The 16,858-nt window shown below is 33.3% G+C and overlaps 1 protein-coding gene across 1 annotated transcript; it reads right to left on the bottom strand.

Annotated features, from left to right (window-relative positions):
* Positions 1-10,708: 10,708 nt before the first annotated feature.
* Positions 10,709-16,727, bottom strand: LOC134727849 (uncharacterized). Its single transcript, XM_063592243.1, has 4 exons — positions 16,526-16,727; positions 15,514-16,077; positions 15,226-15,358; positions 10,709-10,721 (listed from the first exon to the last, which is right to left on the bottom strand). Exons 1-4 carry the CDS (start codon positions 16,725-16,727, stop codon positions 10,709-10,711), a joined length of 912 nt encoding a protein of 303 aa, XP_063448313.1.
* Positions 16,728-16,858: the final 131 nt, after the last annotated feature.

Genomic DNA, 16,858 nt, shown 5'->3' with positions numbered 1-16,858 from the left:
GTATTGGTGATAGGTAACGTATTCAAAGTCTTTTAGGAAACAATATGTGACAGATTTGTGTTCATATTTTTAACCTTTGGACAAAAATTAGAACAATATAAATCAATTTTAGAAACGTATACACAATTAGGTATAATGTGAATAAAGTAGAACAATTAACAAATAAATGAGTACCTCCTTATGTGCATGTGTAAATGCATATCTGTTTTCTAATTTGTATTTATTACGGGGCCCGGTGTACTAAACTAATGACGAAATAAAAAAAATTAGAATATGTGGAAAAAATAAAAATTATTACAAAGGAACAAAAGACAAAAGGTTCGAACAAACAACAATAACAGAACACTACACAAATAGATAAAGATAAAAAAAAAAAAAGCACGATATCAAAAATGCAACATAAAGACGAAGGGTGTGATAATTCCAGTTCTTGTTCCATTTGATTCTGGGCCTTCTTAATTCACTGCTGAGATATAAAAGCAACTCAAATTCTAGATATTCGATTCATTGTACTCTGATTTAAAACGGTTGAATTTAATTTTCAAATTGATGAAAGGAAGTATAAGAACTCATGTATACAAAAAAAACTATATTTTGTTTCAGTATGTAAAATTGAGGGTATGAAAAATATATACCTAAACGTTACGGAAAGTTCTACGGCAGTCCTGAAGTGTCCATCTAAACCAGTGTATACTTGGTCGGATGCACAAGCAGACAAAATTTATACATTAAACGATAACATCAATCAGGAACTCAATATTTCTCAGAAAATGTCTCTCGATAATGATAGAAACCTCGTAATTAAAGACTTTGGAAAAGATGATTTGCGAACTTACCGGTGTTCTACTGATAATAATGGCATTCCAGTTTGGTACGACTTCAATATTACATTAATATGTAAGTACATTTTTAATATATACGTTAAAAAAAATGCTATAAAATTACTGTATTGCTGTTCACATTGAAGACCGGAAATAGGTACTAGCAAATTAAATAAGACTGCAGTTAACGTTACTATACAGATGAAAAAGACCGTTACAATGAAAGGCTTTTTGTAAATGGTACTTTTGGTTTCCGAAAAAACTTTGTAAGCAGAATGACAAGCATACAGTCATGTACATACCAACTACTACTGTAACAGTGAATAGTATATCAAAATGTTGTAGCAACATGTTAATTTTAATCGATATCATGAATGAACAGAGTTTGACCTAAAAATATTTCAACGTTCTTAACAATTTTGATGACATATTTAAATAGAAAAAAAAAGATTTTCCATTGAAGCTGATTTTTCATAGTTCATGAAGAGGAACCATTATGTTCTGTTCTGTTCTGTTCTGGTATATACCCCCTTTTTATCGGAGCACTTCATCTGTCGAATGAGCATTTAAATCTTAAATACTTAACCGAAAAAGCGGATATTTTATGTTTACGATATGAAAAATATAATTTAAATAAAGGCAACAGTAGTATACCGCTGTTCAAAACTCATAAATCGATGGACAAAGACACAAAATCGGGATAACAAACTAAAATAGAGGGAAACGCATTACATTTAAGAGGAGAACAACGGCACAAAACTGAAATGTAACACACACAGAAACGGACCAAGCATCACACAAAATCCCACGAGAATAATAAATATAACATCAAAACCAAATACATGATTTTGACAAGTACCGTGACACGTCTTAACGCAATGTGGATTTACACTCAAAAATAAAAGAAAACAAACGACGCAACGTTAAAATGTAACACCCACAGAAACGAACAATAATATAACAATGGCCATATTCCTGACTTGGTACAGGACATTTTAAAGGAAAAAATGGTGGGTTGAACCTGATTTTGTGGCATGCCAAACCTCGCACTCTAATGGCAATGTTAGATATAACATTGAAATGACAACAAAATATTACAGGACTACAATACAAATAAATAGGAGAACATATTAGACAAAGAAACACATGATTAATAGATAACAAAAAGCACCAGGTTTAAAATTCAATACGCCAAAAACGCGCCTCGTCAACACAAGACTCCCCAGTGACGCCCAGATATAAAAGATCGAAAGAGACAAAAAGTTCAAAGTTGTATAGCACTGAAGATCAAAAGTTGAAAAAGGTTGTGTCAAATACGTCTATGTTTTTATGCTTGTGATAAGAACATCCTTATTATTTAGAACAATTAATGCAATTGCAAACAGTAAATTTTATCAAATGAATATAAAAGATATACACAATGAAACTGAAGTATTAACTAATTACAGAAAACAAAACCCGAATACATAATGCTAAGACCAACACAGAATAGACACACCCGACTCAGTCCAGGCCTAGACGCAATAAATAAAAATGACGTCACATACGATGGCGAAAAGGAACCAAAATTACGTCACAGACCAAAAATAAAATTAGTTAGTTAAAGTGAATTAAAAAAGGATTTAAAATGTCCTATAAAAGATATTAATAAAAAACAATATTATGCACACATCACAAATTGCGGCACTTTGATTTCAGGCCACTATGAATAAATAAATTTTACAACCTTGTAATATCTAGTCAATAGGTGCCCTGCCAAAGCAAATGTTAAATTATATCCTATTATTTTGTATATTGATATTCAATGACTGAACTAGTTAGCTTGGCATCCCATGCAGACTGTTTAGACTATAATTAATATTACTGTTATATTTTCATGTCACTTGATATCACATAAAAGTTGTATACGCTTCATGTGTAAATGGTAGCATAGGTCTTGTGTTTTCCTTTTTATATCTAGCAATTTGTCTATTTGCTGATTACTCATTGTCTCTAGTGCTGAGCAGTCTAATTTCATTCTCAATTTTAATATAATTATGAGTAATAGTTGATTATTAATAACATTTGTTGTACTACCCCTTTCTATCACTCATAGTATTTTGAATAATTTATCCATATATTGCTGCCTAAAATCACTTAGCCTTAAACAATGTAGTAAACATGGTGATCACCTACTTTACATGTAGGCATCATAATGTGTAAAATCATCAAAACATTAAGTTTAGATTTTTAATTGTTTATTTTCAGTTAAGCCAAAATTTTATAAAAATTACAGAAATTTTACGCTAAGCTCAGTTGTTGGAAATGTAACCAGGATTTTGCTGGATGTGAATAGCTATCCCGCACCAACGGTATCATGGGGAACCGGAAATGGTGGAACACTTGGGAACTGGAAAATTTCAACCTGGTCAAACACAACTTCAATCCATCGTTTAGAATCGTCTGTTCTTTTAGCAGCACGAGACCAATTTGGCTTATATCGAGCTGTTATTAGAAATTTAGAGGGAAGTATAGACATATGCATCAGATTTATTGAAGGTAATAAAATGTAGTTGTGTCAAATTTAAAAAGAAAACAAAATTTTACATTTTTGATAATTGTCTCATTGACAATCATTCCTCATTTCATTATATTATGGTCATATTTTGGTCTCTTTGAGACTGTTATCTCATTGGTAATCACTCGAAATCTCCTCATTTTCGTATTTGGACAGGAACAGGAATTATTGCAAGGAAAAACTAATTTAGCGAAATACAAATCTTCCATTTATATATTATATACTAGAAGTTTCCAGCGAGATCGTGGTACAATTTGACAAGCGTTGAAACGAAAAGTTTTTACATTTCGCGGGCAGCATGTTGGCTGATCATGTGCTGAAACGTATAAGACACGAAACGATAACGGTCTCCGAATTTTGATATTTCTAAAAAAAACAAATTGGACTTTTTTGTGGAAAAAGATTTTTCCACGGAAAATTAAAGGAAGTACACAACACTACGATTATAAGTTATATCACAAAGCTTTCCGACTGTCTATGGTTTCAGAGGAGATGCTGTTCAATAAATTCGGTCTCTTCCTATAGTACTTTACGGATTTATGCATGTTAATTTTATATATATTTCAGAAAACATGGTTGATTTGCATCCAAAAAATGTGGTATGCAATACCACACAGACCGTCAAATTGAGGTGTAAAATTAAAAATGTCGAAGGCCCTTTTCCAACATTCATTTGGAATCACCATTTAAATGGTGTGCGCATTCGTAGACTGAACGGCGACGATCATAAACACCTTTCAATTCTTTCTATACCATACTGCAGTTATCAAGATGTTGGTGATTATACTTGCACGGTAGCATGCAACGGAAGAAACATGACGTCAACCGCTTACGTCATAGTTCAAGGTAAGATACGATACACTTTCATCTGACGTACATCCGGGATAGGAAAATTCCCATCGCAGGTGCTTGTTAAATGTTGTCTTAAAGGAATCGACTGCAAGGCCATTGTTGGATAAAGTCATCTTTCGTAATGATCTTATGTTGGCATTCGCTCATCATTGTAAATTTCAGGATGAATCCCGTTTGTTCAAATGATAAGTCGAATATTAAATATTAGAATTCGGAAAATTTAAAGATATTAGAGAGGTGGAAGATACAAAGGGATATTTAAAATCATAATTCAGGTCAAATACAAACGCCATGCCAAAAAACAACAACAACAAAGACGACAAAAATACAAACACGCCACTTACAGCTAAAGACTGTAAGGTGACACAGAGGCTCCAATGCAAAACACAACACTTATAACTAAAGACTGAGGGTGGTATCATGGGCTATTTCTAAATAGAGATAAATGTTACTTCAAAAACTACATTCTACAGTTGATACATTAAGTCCATGATGTTTTATTATGTTCTTTAATTGCAGGAGCACCTGTGATAATCAAAAAAGAGGTGATTGCCGATTCATCAAATGTTACGCTGTCGGTCATTTATATTTCGGAACCACCATTGATGTATATTATATGGTATATTAATGACGAGTCCGTAAATATAAGCAATTCTAGTAACCATAGCGATATATTTATACAAAACATCAAAGTAGAAGTCGATGTGAAGTACTATAAAACTCCTATCATTAAGCGTGTATGCATGAGTAAGCTGTCATTTCCCAGAGCAGTAGTTTCGCATATGGATACTATCAGCTGTCATTTGAAAAATATCATAGGCGGCAGAGAACCGATGTTTGATGTAAGCAGTATAACTGCAAATGATAAGGAAAAGAGAAATACAACATGTACAACACATGAGAGCACAACTGATTCAGGGTCGATTTCTGAAGATCTAATATCTACTTCACATTCAGATGAACTTGTAAATAAACCAGGTAAATAAAATAATCCCATACTTACATGATACGATGACAATTTAACTCTTTTCTGAAGAGACATTCTAAAAAGATACCTTTGTCTGAATATTTCTAAAGAAAAGTGAGCAATGGAAACAGAATTTTACCAAGCATAACGATATTTCAACATAAAAACAAAATATATGATTGGTTTTATCTTCACCATTTGGACTCTGGTGGGTATTTTTCTCATTGGCAATCAATACACATCTCTTTATATATGATGGAAACAAATGGTTGGCTTATAAAAAAGAAGATGTGGTATGATTGGCAATGAGACAACTGTCCACAAAAGACCAAAACGAAACAGACATTAACAACTGTAGGTCACCGTACGGCCTTTAACAATGAGCAAAGCACATACCACATAGTCAGCTATAAAAGGCCCCGATATGACAATGTTAAACATTTCAAAAGAGAAAACTAACGGCCTTATTTAAATAAAAAAAAGAACTATAAACAAATATGTTACACATAAACAAACGACAACCACTCAATTACAGGCTCCTGACCTGGGACAGGCACATACATAAATAATGTGGCGGGTTTAACATGCTAGTGGGATCCCAACCCTCCCCGAACTTTGGACAGTGGCATAACAGTACAACATACATGTAAGGACGAACTATAAAAAATCAATTCAAAAGGCTTCATTCATCAGATGGACAAAATACAAGTGGACGTGACCGGATTCTTGTACACTTCGACAACAAAAAGACACTAGGAACAGATCTGAGAGTACTCGCAGTTATCTGACAGCTAGTTCAAAGCTACTAACAACTAATAAAAAAATCATGCATCTAAGACTTAACTTGTTTCAATGGCTATAATAACCACCCACGTGTGTGACGTCACAAATATACAAGTAACAAACAAATGATATATAAACAAATAAACTGTTAAATCTAGATGCTAAAACATTGTAGTTGGTAAAAAATATACTTGAGTACATTATAGAAAAATGTATTGAAATATACATGAATTATTATTACGAATGTCTATATAATAAAACTACACACACCTTTGCATACCAACTATCCCAATCTTAAAATAAATACGAGTGACAACCGGTGAACCATTCAGAAATCACAAACTAAGATTTGTATGGTGTACACGTTTTGCATTACGTTTTCAAAACGATTTATTGGTAAAATTTATACAATCAAAACATAACAATTTGAGAAAAACATGTAAGCCCTCATTCAGAAACTAAAGAAATTCTGAAAATATTTTCAAACGTGTATTTCAACACATTTTGATTGGCTAGCATTGCAACGTTCTAAACAATTGGTAATTAAGCAATGGCTAGACTTTAATGTCAACGCAATACCAATAGTACTTTTTGCTCTTGAATGGCAATGGGGTAACTCTCAGTCAGAGACTTAATGAGATAGAATCTAACACGTCACCGTACGGCCTTCAACAATAAGCATAACTCATACTGCAAAGTCAACCATAAAAGTAAACAAAACTATAAAACAATTCAAACGAAAGGCTATGTACGTTCATTGTATATAAAAATTAAAATGAAATGAAATATATTTCCCTCTTTCTTCTAGACAACGGTTTGTTGCAGAAGTTTATGTATATTTATGTAGCAGTTCCTTGTGCTGTTGTTTTGATTTCTGTACTGATTGTTGCTGCAATTGTGGGAAAATATCTTAATATGAAATTTTCAGGTAGGTATATCATTCGGCTAAGAAAAGGCGTAATTATGAGCAAACGTATCATTTTTAAAAGATAGTTTTATCCTGCATACTAACAGGACTGGTATATAAACATATAGTCACATAAAAGGCTTCCACGCCACATACAAAGTCTATGCCCACTAAACTAAAGCCAACACATCATCGATAAGAGGAAAACAACGCCACAGCAGAAAAACTGAAGTGCAACAAATACAAATGTCAACATACATAGAAACATATTTACCAGAGTCACTCGTTTGGTTGCAATGCACAGACACGTCCAGTTGGAGAGGTAAATAACGCCGAATTATGAAAATTGTATCGGCTCTTTAAAAGTTACAGACCCAATGCAACATGCAAATGACAGGGTAAAAAAAGGAAAAATCGGAAAATGTTGGTGCTTTTCTTTTCCAGTTACAGTCGAAATTCGTACTCGCATCCTAGTGGACCCACCCTGCAAATCCTATCTGTTGAATTATTGTTATATATTCTTGCGCTGAATATGCATGACATATTTTTTTCTTGATATCTGGCATACACATATCAATCATTCAAACTTGTATATAATTAAACTTTTGGTAATGCAAGTTTAAATATGTATTCATTATGACAATAAAAGCCGATTTCTTTAAATTTAAAATTTTTCTTTTCTTTTCAGTTGACCTTCAAGACAGCAACAGAGTATCTGCCAACAAGTATTTAGTTTTTTTGCCTAATAGCGATTACATTAAAAAAAAAAACATTATAATTCACACCTTAAATGTAGTTCATTTAAGATAGTAATAAAATTCCTGTCATCTCGATACATTTAACATGATGTTTAAGAAGGTATAGTCACGGAAATCTCTAATGACTTACAAATTGAAGAATACTAGATGTTTTATAAAAACATTTGTAATCAAATTTACGTCCCAAATAGATCCGAAGTCACAGCGTATTTATGCATACATCACGCACAACATTACCTGTCTTTCCATGATATATCTATGATGAGTGCACTTAGTATCAATAATCGCAAAAATGATAAATGATGCAAGCAATTTACATTATGTATCATTGCACTTGAATTAATGATTCCGAATATAAAGTATTGTACAATTTGCAAAGAATGTAATAAGGTATGAAAAAATTCGGAAATTCGACTTTCGCCATTTCAAACTACGTTACCAATCATCAGAACGTCCGGAGAGATCTATTGATACATTGAACTTCGTTATACATCGAACCGACGAAAAATAAAATGTGCTAATTCTGCATTTACAAATGTTATTGGCGTACATTGTCAGTGGCGGATCCAAAAGTTAGGGGGGTGTCTTGGTTTCCGTTTTTTTGTAAGATCAATGCTTAGGAATAGGGACATGTGGTTGGATCCTCATTTATCCTGAATTTGAACCACCCTCTTTAAAACATGTCTGGATCTGCACCTGTTTGTCTTTAAAAATGTTGAACAGTCTTCATCTTTCATGGAACAAATTTACAACAAATTACATGATCAAAACGACATAACATCTTTATAAGCAGCTCTATCATTGATAAGCAATCCATATTTCTACAAAGGATTTTGTTTTGTAATAAGGTATTATTCTTCATATTCTATCAATTTTGGTTCCAATAGAATTTTACTTCATATATCATTGATTGTGAACACAGACAGTCAGGATTCTACTTCGTCAAAATAATCTCCCCATTACGCCAGTTCATTTTCAAAATCGTAGAAATGGAAGCCATTGTAGGGATGACGCGCTACCAATTTTGCTCTCGGAAACCGATAAATGTATCCACATACTATTACGATCCTTTATGTCAGTTGTATTTTAAAAGACAAATGTATCAACTAGCTAATGAGCATCAGTTAATGATCTTGTCTGCATTGTTTCAACTTAAAACTATAGTCTGATCGGTTGTCAGGTGGAATTTTCGAAAATTCATAAACATTTACAAAAATTCTAATAAAATATTTGGTGAAAGTGCAGACTAGATTTTTTTAGTGGTTGAAGACTATAAACCCTAGTAATCACACACACAAAAATATAATTTTTCGAAGATATGCATTTTTATCATCCAACTTGAAAGACTGTCGTCAAGTACTTTCAGTAAAAAATAGCTATTCGAACCCACCTACTCTGTTTTTGTGATTCATTAGATAGGTATTTCACTTGATCCATATATTGCATCTTTTAGTACTGTGATTTTTTTTATGTTATAAAGTCAACCTGTAGCTTTGATATATAAAAATGATAGAATCTGAAGCGAGACGATGTATGAAATATTCTTGATTTGTACGATATCAAGACAAAATATTCAACTCAAACACGCCCTAACATTAAAAGGTGCACTCGATTTTTTCCTTTCGATACTATTGTTACTCATTTTTTGCAATTTTTTCTTGAGTCACATAATGGAAGGGCAGACACGAAAATTACTGAACTGATATATTTATATGTTTTCCGTCCGTTGTTATTTTTTTTCTAAATCGGAGGTTATGCATTTTTTTCATCCAACTTGAAAGTTACCCATGTCGTCGACTTGATTGATATTTAATTGTTCTGCTTAACTATGTATTAGATAAATTAAAAACTTATGCAAATGGTGTTTTTAAAATATAACACTTCGTAATTGAGGAGAAAATTGTAATTTTGTTTGTTTCTATTAACTTTTAAATTTTTTGTCACTATAGTAAACATTACAGTACACATTTATCGCCTTCTCTAACAAATAGCTTCGATTCTTTTGTTCTATTTCAACCGGGTTTCCGACTGCAGAAGAATATATAATAGTGTATCTGTTTGAAATATCTGTTCCGTGATATCATATGTTTATTTCACATCATTAGAAAGAGACTTATAAGTTATTAAATATACACAAAACAGTTATTTGGGTTGGTAAAAAGGACGTCATGACTACGGTTGTGTTACTTTTGTCCTAGCAAAACTCCTATGCGAATTTCTGCGTTGTTGACATAACCTAGTCTTAATTTTCTGGCGTATGACTTTCTACCACCCAAATATTTAAAAGTGCGACCCTCAGTCTGGTCAGCAATTTCAAATTTGTATTTGCTGCATTCTGATGTCCCATGGCTCAATTAAGTCCTGTAAATTTACACTAGACGTCTGAGCAATCTCGATAAAATACTTATTACTGGATTTTTAATGGTTAACTCGACAGGTGATATGAGTACACTTCCCGCTTAATCTTCTTTGAAAAATTCATCAAAGGTTCTGCTTTATTTAATCTTAAGTTTCCATCAAAACATCCTGCAACAGAACACCGTATTTAGCATTCATAATACAACCAAACGTGTTTGCGTAGTTATAATTCATTCTACATAGCCAAACCGACAATCATGCATCGTCTTGAATGCCCTTATTGTCTTTGAAGGATATTCGTAGCAAAAAAAAACTGATAAAAAATATACTTTCTATTCGTCGCTCACAAATGCTTATTACGACTTTCTTAAATAAAGTTTATACCATTTTAGTCACCACCCTGATACAGATCGGGAGGTAGCTTATATACAGCCCATCTACCAATCACAGTATGAGGACATGGACGACGTATCTTATCATTCTGTCACATGGCGGGATTATTCACTGGAGAATAGGGAAGAGGCTTCAGAACTGGATGATGTTGTGAGCAACGAAACACCAACCTACATGAATGTACAATGCTATGAAGAATTGAGCGATTCATTGAAGGAAATACGCCATTACGAAAGCTCAAATGGAAAAGAAGAAAATGAAAATATAAATTAAGCTAACGCATGTAACCGAGCATGTAACAGATAAACATAGTTATATTGTACACCTAAAAATAAAACAAAATACAAACATACACATAATTTAGAACAACAGGGTTATATTACAGAACACATGAAATCATGTAAAGATAAGACGTTATCAGAGATAAGTAAAATCACATAAGTACTGAACTCCAAGGAAAATTCAGAAAAGAAAATTCCTTATTAAATGTCAAAATCAAAAGCTAAAACATTTAGACTTATACTTCGAATTTGACATTCACAAACCTCTAAGTACCAGAATGTATGACAAACGAGAAGATTTTAATTTTGAAATTATCAATTTCCCCTACCTTAGTAGCAATATACCAACTTCATCTGCATATGAGATATACATTTTCCAACTTATTCGATATTCAAGAGCTTGCAGCTCCTACTCAGTCTTTGTAAAACGTCCCCAGCGTCTGAGCAGAAAGTTAATGAACCAGGGGAATGTCAATGAACGTCTCGTCCTCTTTCTAAAACAACTTCATCGGAAGGTACCAACACCTTATTGATAACTATTCCGTATCAACTTCAACAAATAATACATGATGGTCTTGATGTATAGATTCTGCGTACTGACGTTGTTGATCATCTTAATAACGTGTTGTATTGTTCTTTTATATGTCTTTGTATTTATATTAATATTACTTTTACTGTTTGCCCTGTTTACTGTGATATCAATTTGTCGTGGCTCGGTACTTACAGTACTTATACATCCCGTCAATGTGTTTGTATTATGTTTCATTTTTTGCTGGTGTGTTTTGTACGCGTGACTTTTTGTGGTGCTTTGATACATATGACGTGGCTCTGTACTTTTAAAGATCCTGACATAATGTAATTGATCTAGTATACATGACATTATGTTATTCTATTATAAATTTGAAAGTACTTTGAACGACAAAATTATTTTACTCGCGTAGTGGTATTAACCATATGTGGATTTTTTTCAAATTCTCAAGAACTTCTCGATAATTTTAGATCTCGAGCTTTTTCTGAAACTAGTTCTAACAAATTTTTTGGATTTTTTAACCCTGTATACCACCATTCCCGATGTGAAATTATCTTTTTTTTTTAAGTACTTTGAACTATAAAATTATTTTTACATTTTTCTGTGTGACGTTTTTATTTTCTGACGTCAAACACGCGAAGCAATGAATGTGGTTTTTAAATTTGATAGATGTTTTGAGATTGTGACACAGTGATGACTGGTGTACCCATATTTTGACTATTTCATCTATTAAGTCTGTTTTGTTCATGCATCATTGTAAATATAATATAATTTGGTGGAACTGTCATACAAGTGAGAGGTTTGGCGCTATAAAACCAGGTTCAAACCACCATTTTTTGCATTTGAAAATGCCGATACCAAATCAGGGATTTAACAGTTGTTTTCTCTTCGTTTGATGTGTTTTTATTTGATTTTGTCATTTGATTAGGAACTTTCCGTTTTGAATTTTCCTCGGAGTTCAGTATTTTTGTGATTTTACCTTTTAAACATGACAGGAATGGATTACAACTGTCATATTCCTGACTTTGTACAGGTATTTTCTTATGTAGAAAATGGTGGATTCAACCTGGTTTTATAGCTAGCTAAACCTCTCACTTGTATGACAGTCGAATAAAATTCCATTATATTGTCTGATAACGATGTGTGAACAAAACAAACATACACAATAGGTGAAAAATGTCAATAATAGGGTACAGCAGTTATTATTGTGTTATCATGATCTTAATCACTCTAGATATATATAAACAAAGAAATATATTAACAAAATTGAGTCGTGTCAAAATAACATGACGGGATGTATGTTAGACATCAGCCGCAATATTGTAGTTTTCTTCACATGTATGCAAACAACAACAAAAATACCAGGCTTATAATTTTATCATATGTATTGTTCGGTAAGATTTGTGTTAACTACGGATTTGGTAAACAATGTTAAGGAAATTAAAAAAATAACTTTAAAGGATCCAAATGAAGATTAATATAAACCATATACCAAAGCTTCGAACATAAAAATAGAACTAGGAAATTGACGGATACCGCAACCACACTACACAAAACGGAACATTAAGGTTAAGACGACTATACCGACCGTGCAAGGGTACGAGAAGCGAACTTAGCGTTTATCGGGCGTTCAAGAAACGTATGGTTGAGTATGCCTGGCGTTTGTCTAACATAGATAAAATGCACGCTACGAAGGAAAAATAAGTTTCTTGAACGTATTTGAGACGCGTCCCGGTCATATCTTGGACTTTCTATTATGGGGTGTTTGTAACAAACACACCCGCATACGTTTTAGTTAAAGTCGAACGATCTAGAAGCGTATATAACGTGTCCTTAACGTGTCTCAAACTTATCTGTAGCGCGTTAAACGCGCATGTAGTGTATGTTCAACGTGCGTGTAGCGTAGCGTACATGTATACGCTAGACACTCGCTGGAGATGGATGGAAATTTTTATGCTGCATAAAAATTTCCTCGAGTTGTACCGTTCACCAAGCGAGACCTCTGTATTTCGACGTACTTCAAACGTATGCAACGCACGTTTAACGATTGCTTAACGTTCCTCTGGCGTGCAACTAACGGATACCGACTTTGTCAATTTTCTCTGTACGTTTGGTGCACGCCAGTTTATACGCCAATGTGTGAAGCCGGCATAAAGAGTCTGCTGTCTCGCATGGATGATCATAGTCGATTTTTTTTAATTTTCGCGTGAAAATGCTTTCAACGCGGCACCGAATTGTGCAGATGGATTTTAATTGTGAATCCTCTCTCTTTCAAAAGTTGCATTTGCATTGTATTCCGCAGCCATTGTGATAATTCAAATCTATTGAAAATACAACATGAAACAATCCGAAAGTTACTGCTAGAGGCAATACTTAAATGTCAAAACTAGACATGGTTTACTTTTGTAAATTGTTATTTGAATGGAGAGTTGTCTCATTGACACTAATACCACATCTTCCTATATCTATGATATTTTGGCCGTGACCCATCAAATCCAAACATACGAACTTCTTATGGTTAATAGTGAAAACTTGTGTTGTCAAACCGATAGTTTAAATTGATGTTTGAAGAACTTATCTATAATACCCTTCAAATGTACATTTTTCATAATACGATGTCATTTGGCATTATAAGACATGTCTGTGAGGATTCCTGGCAAAGTTTGACTTTTAATCATCTATAACTACCGATCTATTATGTTGTGTGTAATAACTTCAGATAGAAAAGACAAGCAAACTTCTTGAAAATGTCTGAAAACCGATAAATATTTCATTTTCTCTTGATGTCACAAAAATAATGTGGAGTTTTTAATTTGAAATCAGTAAGCGTGTTACTCGTAACATCAAGTAAACATTAATTACGTTCATGTTGATTTTGCATTTCACAACTTTTGTCATTTCGTATGACAAAGCCTTGCACGATAGAGGTTGCATATGCAGATGAAAGTCTACGCAATATTAGATCAAAAATATAATGAAGTAAGTCGTAAAATTAAATCTGATTACTGATAAAAAGTTACTGTTTAAAAAACTTGTATATTAATTATGTTTAATTTAGATCTTGCCCCGGGGTGATATACAAATTGTCAAAGTTCTAATTAATTTTCTATTTTCGATTATAAAACATTTAGCTATAAAGTAGAGAAATGAAAAATGCATTCAGAGAGAAATCATTTAGCTATAAAGTAGAAAAATGCAAAATGCATTCAGAGAGAAATCATTAAAAAGCAAAATAAAACTTAACATTAGTATTGTTAAAAAACTATACGACAACTGAATGTTACTTGCTCTGTATTGTTATGTAAAGATGTACATATTAAATCGTATAACCTCTACTCTATTACTAAATATTACTAAAACACAAATATAAATTTGCCGACAGCCCGTCGAACGTGATAGACGCCGTATTTAATTTGTATCTCAAATAATTTCCAGCAGTACACATTTTAACAATTATTAAAAGACATATATATATGTACAATATTTCAAATTTCAATGTATCCACAGTGTATTGGCTTAAATATCTGAATGTTTACCCTTCATAGATAGTCAAGGCCGTCCAGGAAAAACCAACAATCGTTCACATGATATATGAATATGAATGGAAACCTGTATCCGTGCCAATTAGCAAATACAGATACAAATAGAAAATCATAAAAACAACTTAAATTGCAATCAGCAATTAAAAATAAAGGAGCTTACTATGTTGAACGACAGCTAGAAAGTGAAGCGCTTGAAAAACACAAATATATCGTAAGACAAAATTCGACTTCTGATTGGTCAATTTTGTCATGCCTTATAAATATTTATGAAAACGTAACGACAATACAATATTGTCCCGCTTTACTATACGAACCGCGGGAAAATACAAGTATTACCTCTACTCTATTACTAAATCTTACTTAAACACAAATATAAATTTGCCGACAGCCCGTCGAACGTGATAGAAATATACAAAGAAAGGGTACACGATCCCAAATATGAAAACTATAAACCTAAAACTTAAGAAATTTTCAAACCTTTCTATGGAGTCTACGATATAACCATCTTTACTCGAATCAGTTTTCCATCTGTCGTGTTTTTTCAAACACCTGTCGCTAACGTCTGCATTAGCAACCACTGTGGCACCACCTGATCTGAACGAGTGAAGTCCTATGTTACAACCAGGACGAATAATTTTAATTCTCTTCAGAAGATACTCACTAGCCGCCGTGTAACTGAGTTTCTTATCCTTATTTATCAATTTACACAACTCTCCTGACCTGTAGATAGGACGAAATAAAAATTTATTCTCATGACTACTAAACCAGCCAAACGTGTGTATTTAACTAACATATTATATGGACATGCGATTGTAGAACCTTTTGCTATTATAACCTCATTGATTTGCCTGTATTGGTCAGTTTTACTCTTAGTTATATGTAAAATCAGAAAAGAATCTTGTATATCAATGTCAAGGAAACGCAAAGAACTAAGTTCATCGTTTCTAAGGAAACCTGCAAACCAAAGTAGCATCATAGTTAAATCTCTTAAGACAAGTAGGTCAGAACAATCTTTGAAATTATCACAAAGTTCTATCAAAACGTCTGTAGTTACTGGATCTTTCTTGTTAGTCTTCTTTGGCGCAACTCTTTTAGACGCTTCTAGTATTGAAGTAACACAAGTGTTAGTGGTAGGATCTTTTAAACTGTTGATTTCGTGTGCCCATTTTATACCATATATTGCATGATATACCGCATGATAAGTAGAACCGTTGTTAACTAAGTCTGTAAGGTATAGTGCGACGTGCACTGGTTGAGCTGGTAAAGCAACATGTCCATGGAGAGATATGAAACGTTCCCATCTTTTAAAAGCATTAAAATAAGATTTGCCTTATCCAATGCCCACTCTCGTGACAATAAAAACATCTCTAAGGTCTTCCAAATCCAGTGCTGACATTAACAGGTATCGACTGACTTCCCGTAAAATTTGGTGTCGTTGTTTTGTTGTATGGTGTTGTCCTTTGGTCTGTTCGTTTTTTCAGGGTTTTTTTTCATCTTGGTATCTGCCCGTGCCTGTGCCTTGTAAATTTTTCTTTCGTCCTCGGAATTCTCAGCCAAAGGATTAGCAATATACTCAGCTACTACCCGCCACCCTGCGTCTGACGAATCAGCTAATTTTATTAGCTTTTGTCTGTTCTTGATAATGTCCATACCTTCCGTTTCGCGTTGTTAATATTGGTCTGACTGATGTTGTCTGCTTCCATCTCAGTTGTGGCCTCCCTTATCCATGTTATCTTCACGAATACTTTGTGGTTGTGTTTGTACTGCTCTTCGTTACCTCTTTTGCGGAACTTATATGTGTCGGACATCTTTTCATCTATCTTGGCTATCTGTGTGTCTGACAAGGATTTCTGGTTTTCCTGAATTCTTCTTTGGAAACCGTCTAAACGAGACTCTAGTAAAGTTGTCATATTGTCCAATAACTTTTCTTGGGTGTTTTGTACAGCATTATGCACTTCGGCACGTATATCGGCGTCCATGCAGCTAACTATGTTGAACGACGGCTAGAAAGTGAAGCGCTTGAAAAAAAAACAATATATCGTAAGACAAATTCGACTTCTGATTGGGCAATTCTGTCATGCCTTATGAATATTTATGAAAACGTAACGAC

The sequence above is a fragment of the Mytilus trossulus genome, chromosome 8 (assembly GCF_036588685.1).
Source record: "Mytilus trossulus isolate FHL-02 chromosome 8, PNRI_Mtr1.1.1.hap1, whole genome shotgun sequence".
Classification (NCBI taxonomy): Eukaryota; Metazoa; Mollusca; class Bivalvia; order Mytilida; family Mytilidae; genus Mytilus; species Mytilus trossulus.
This window is presented reverse-complemented; position numbering and strand designations above follow the sequence as displayed.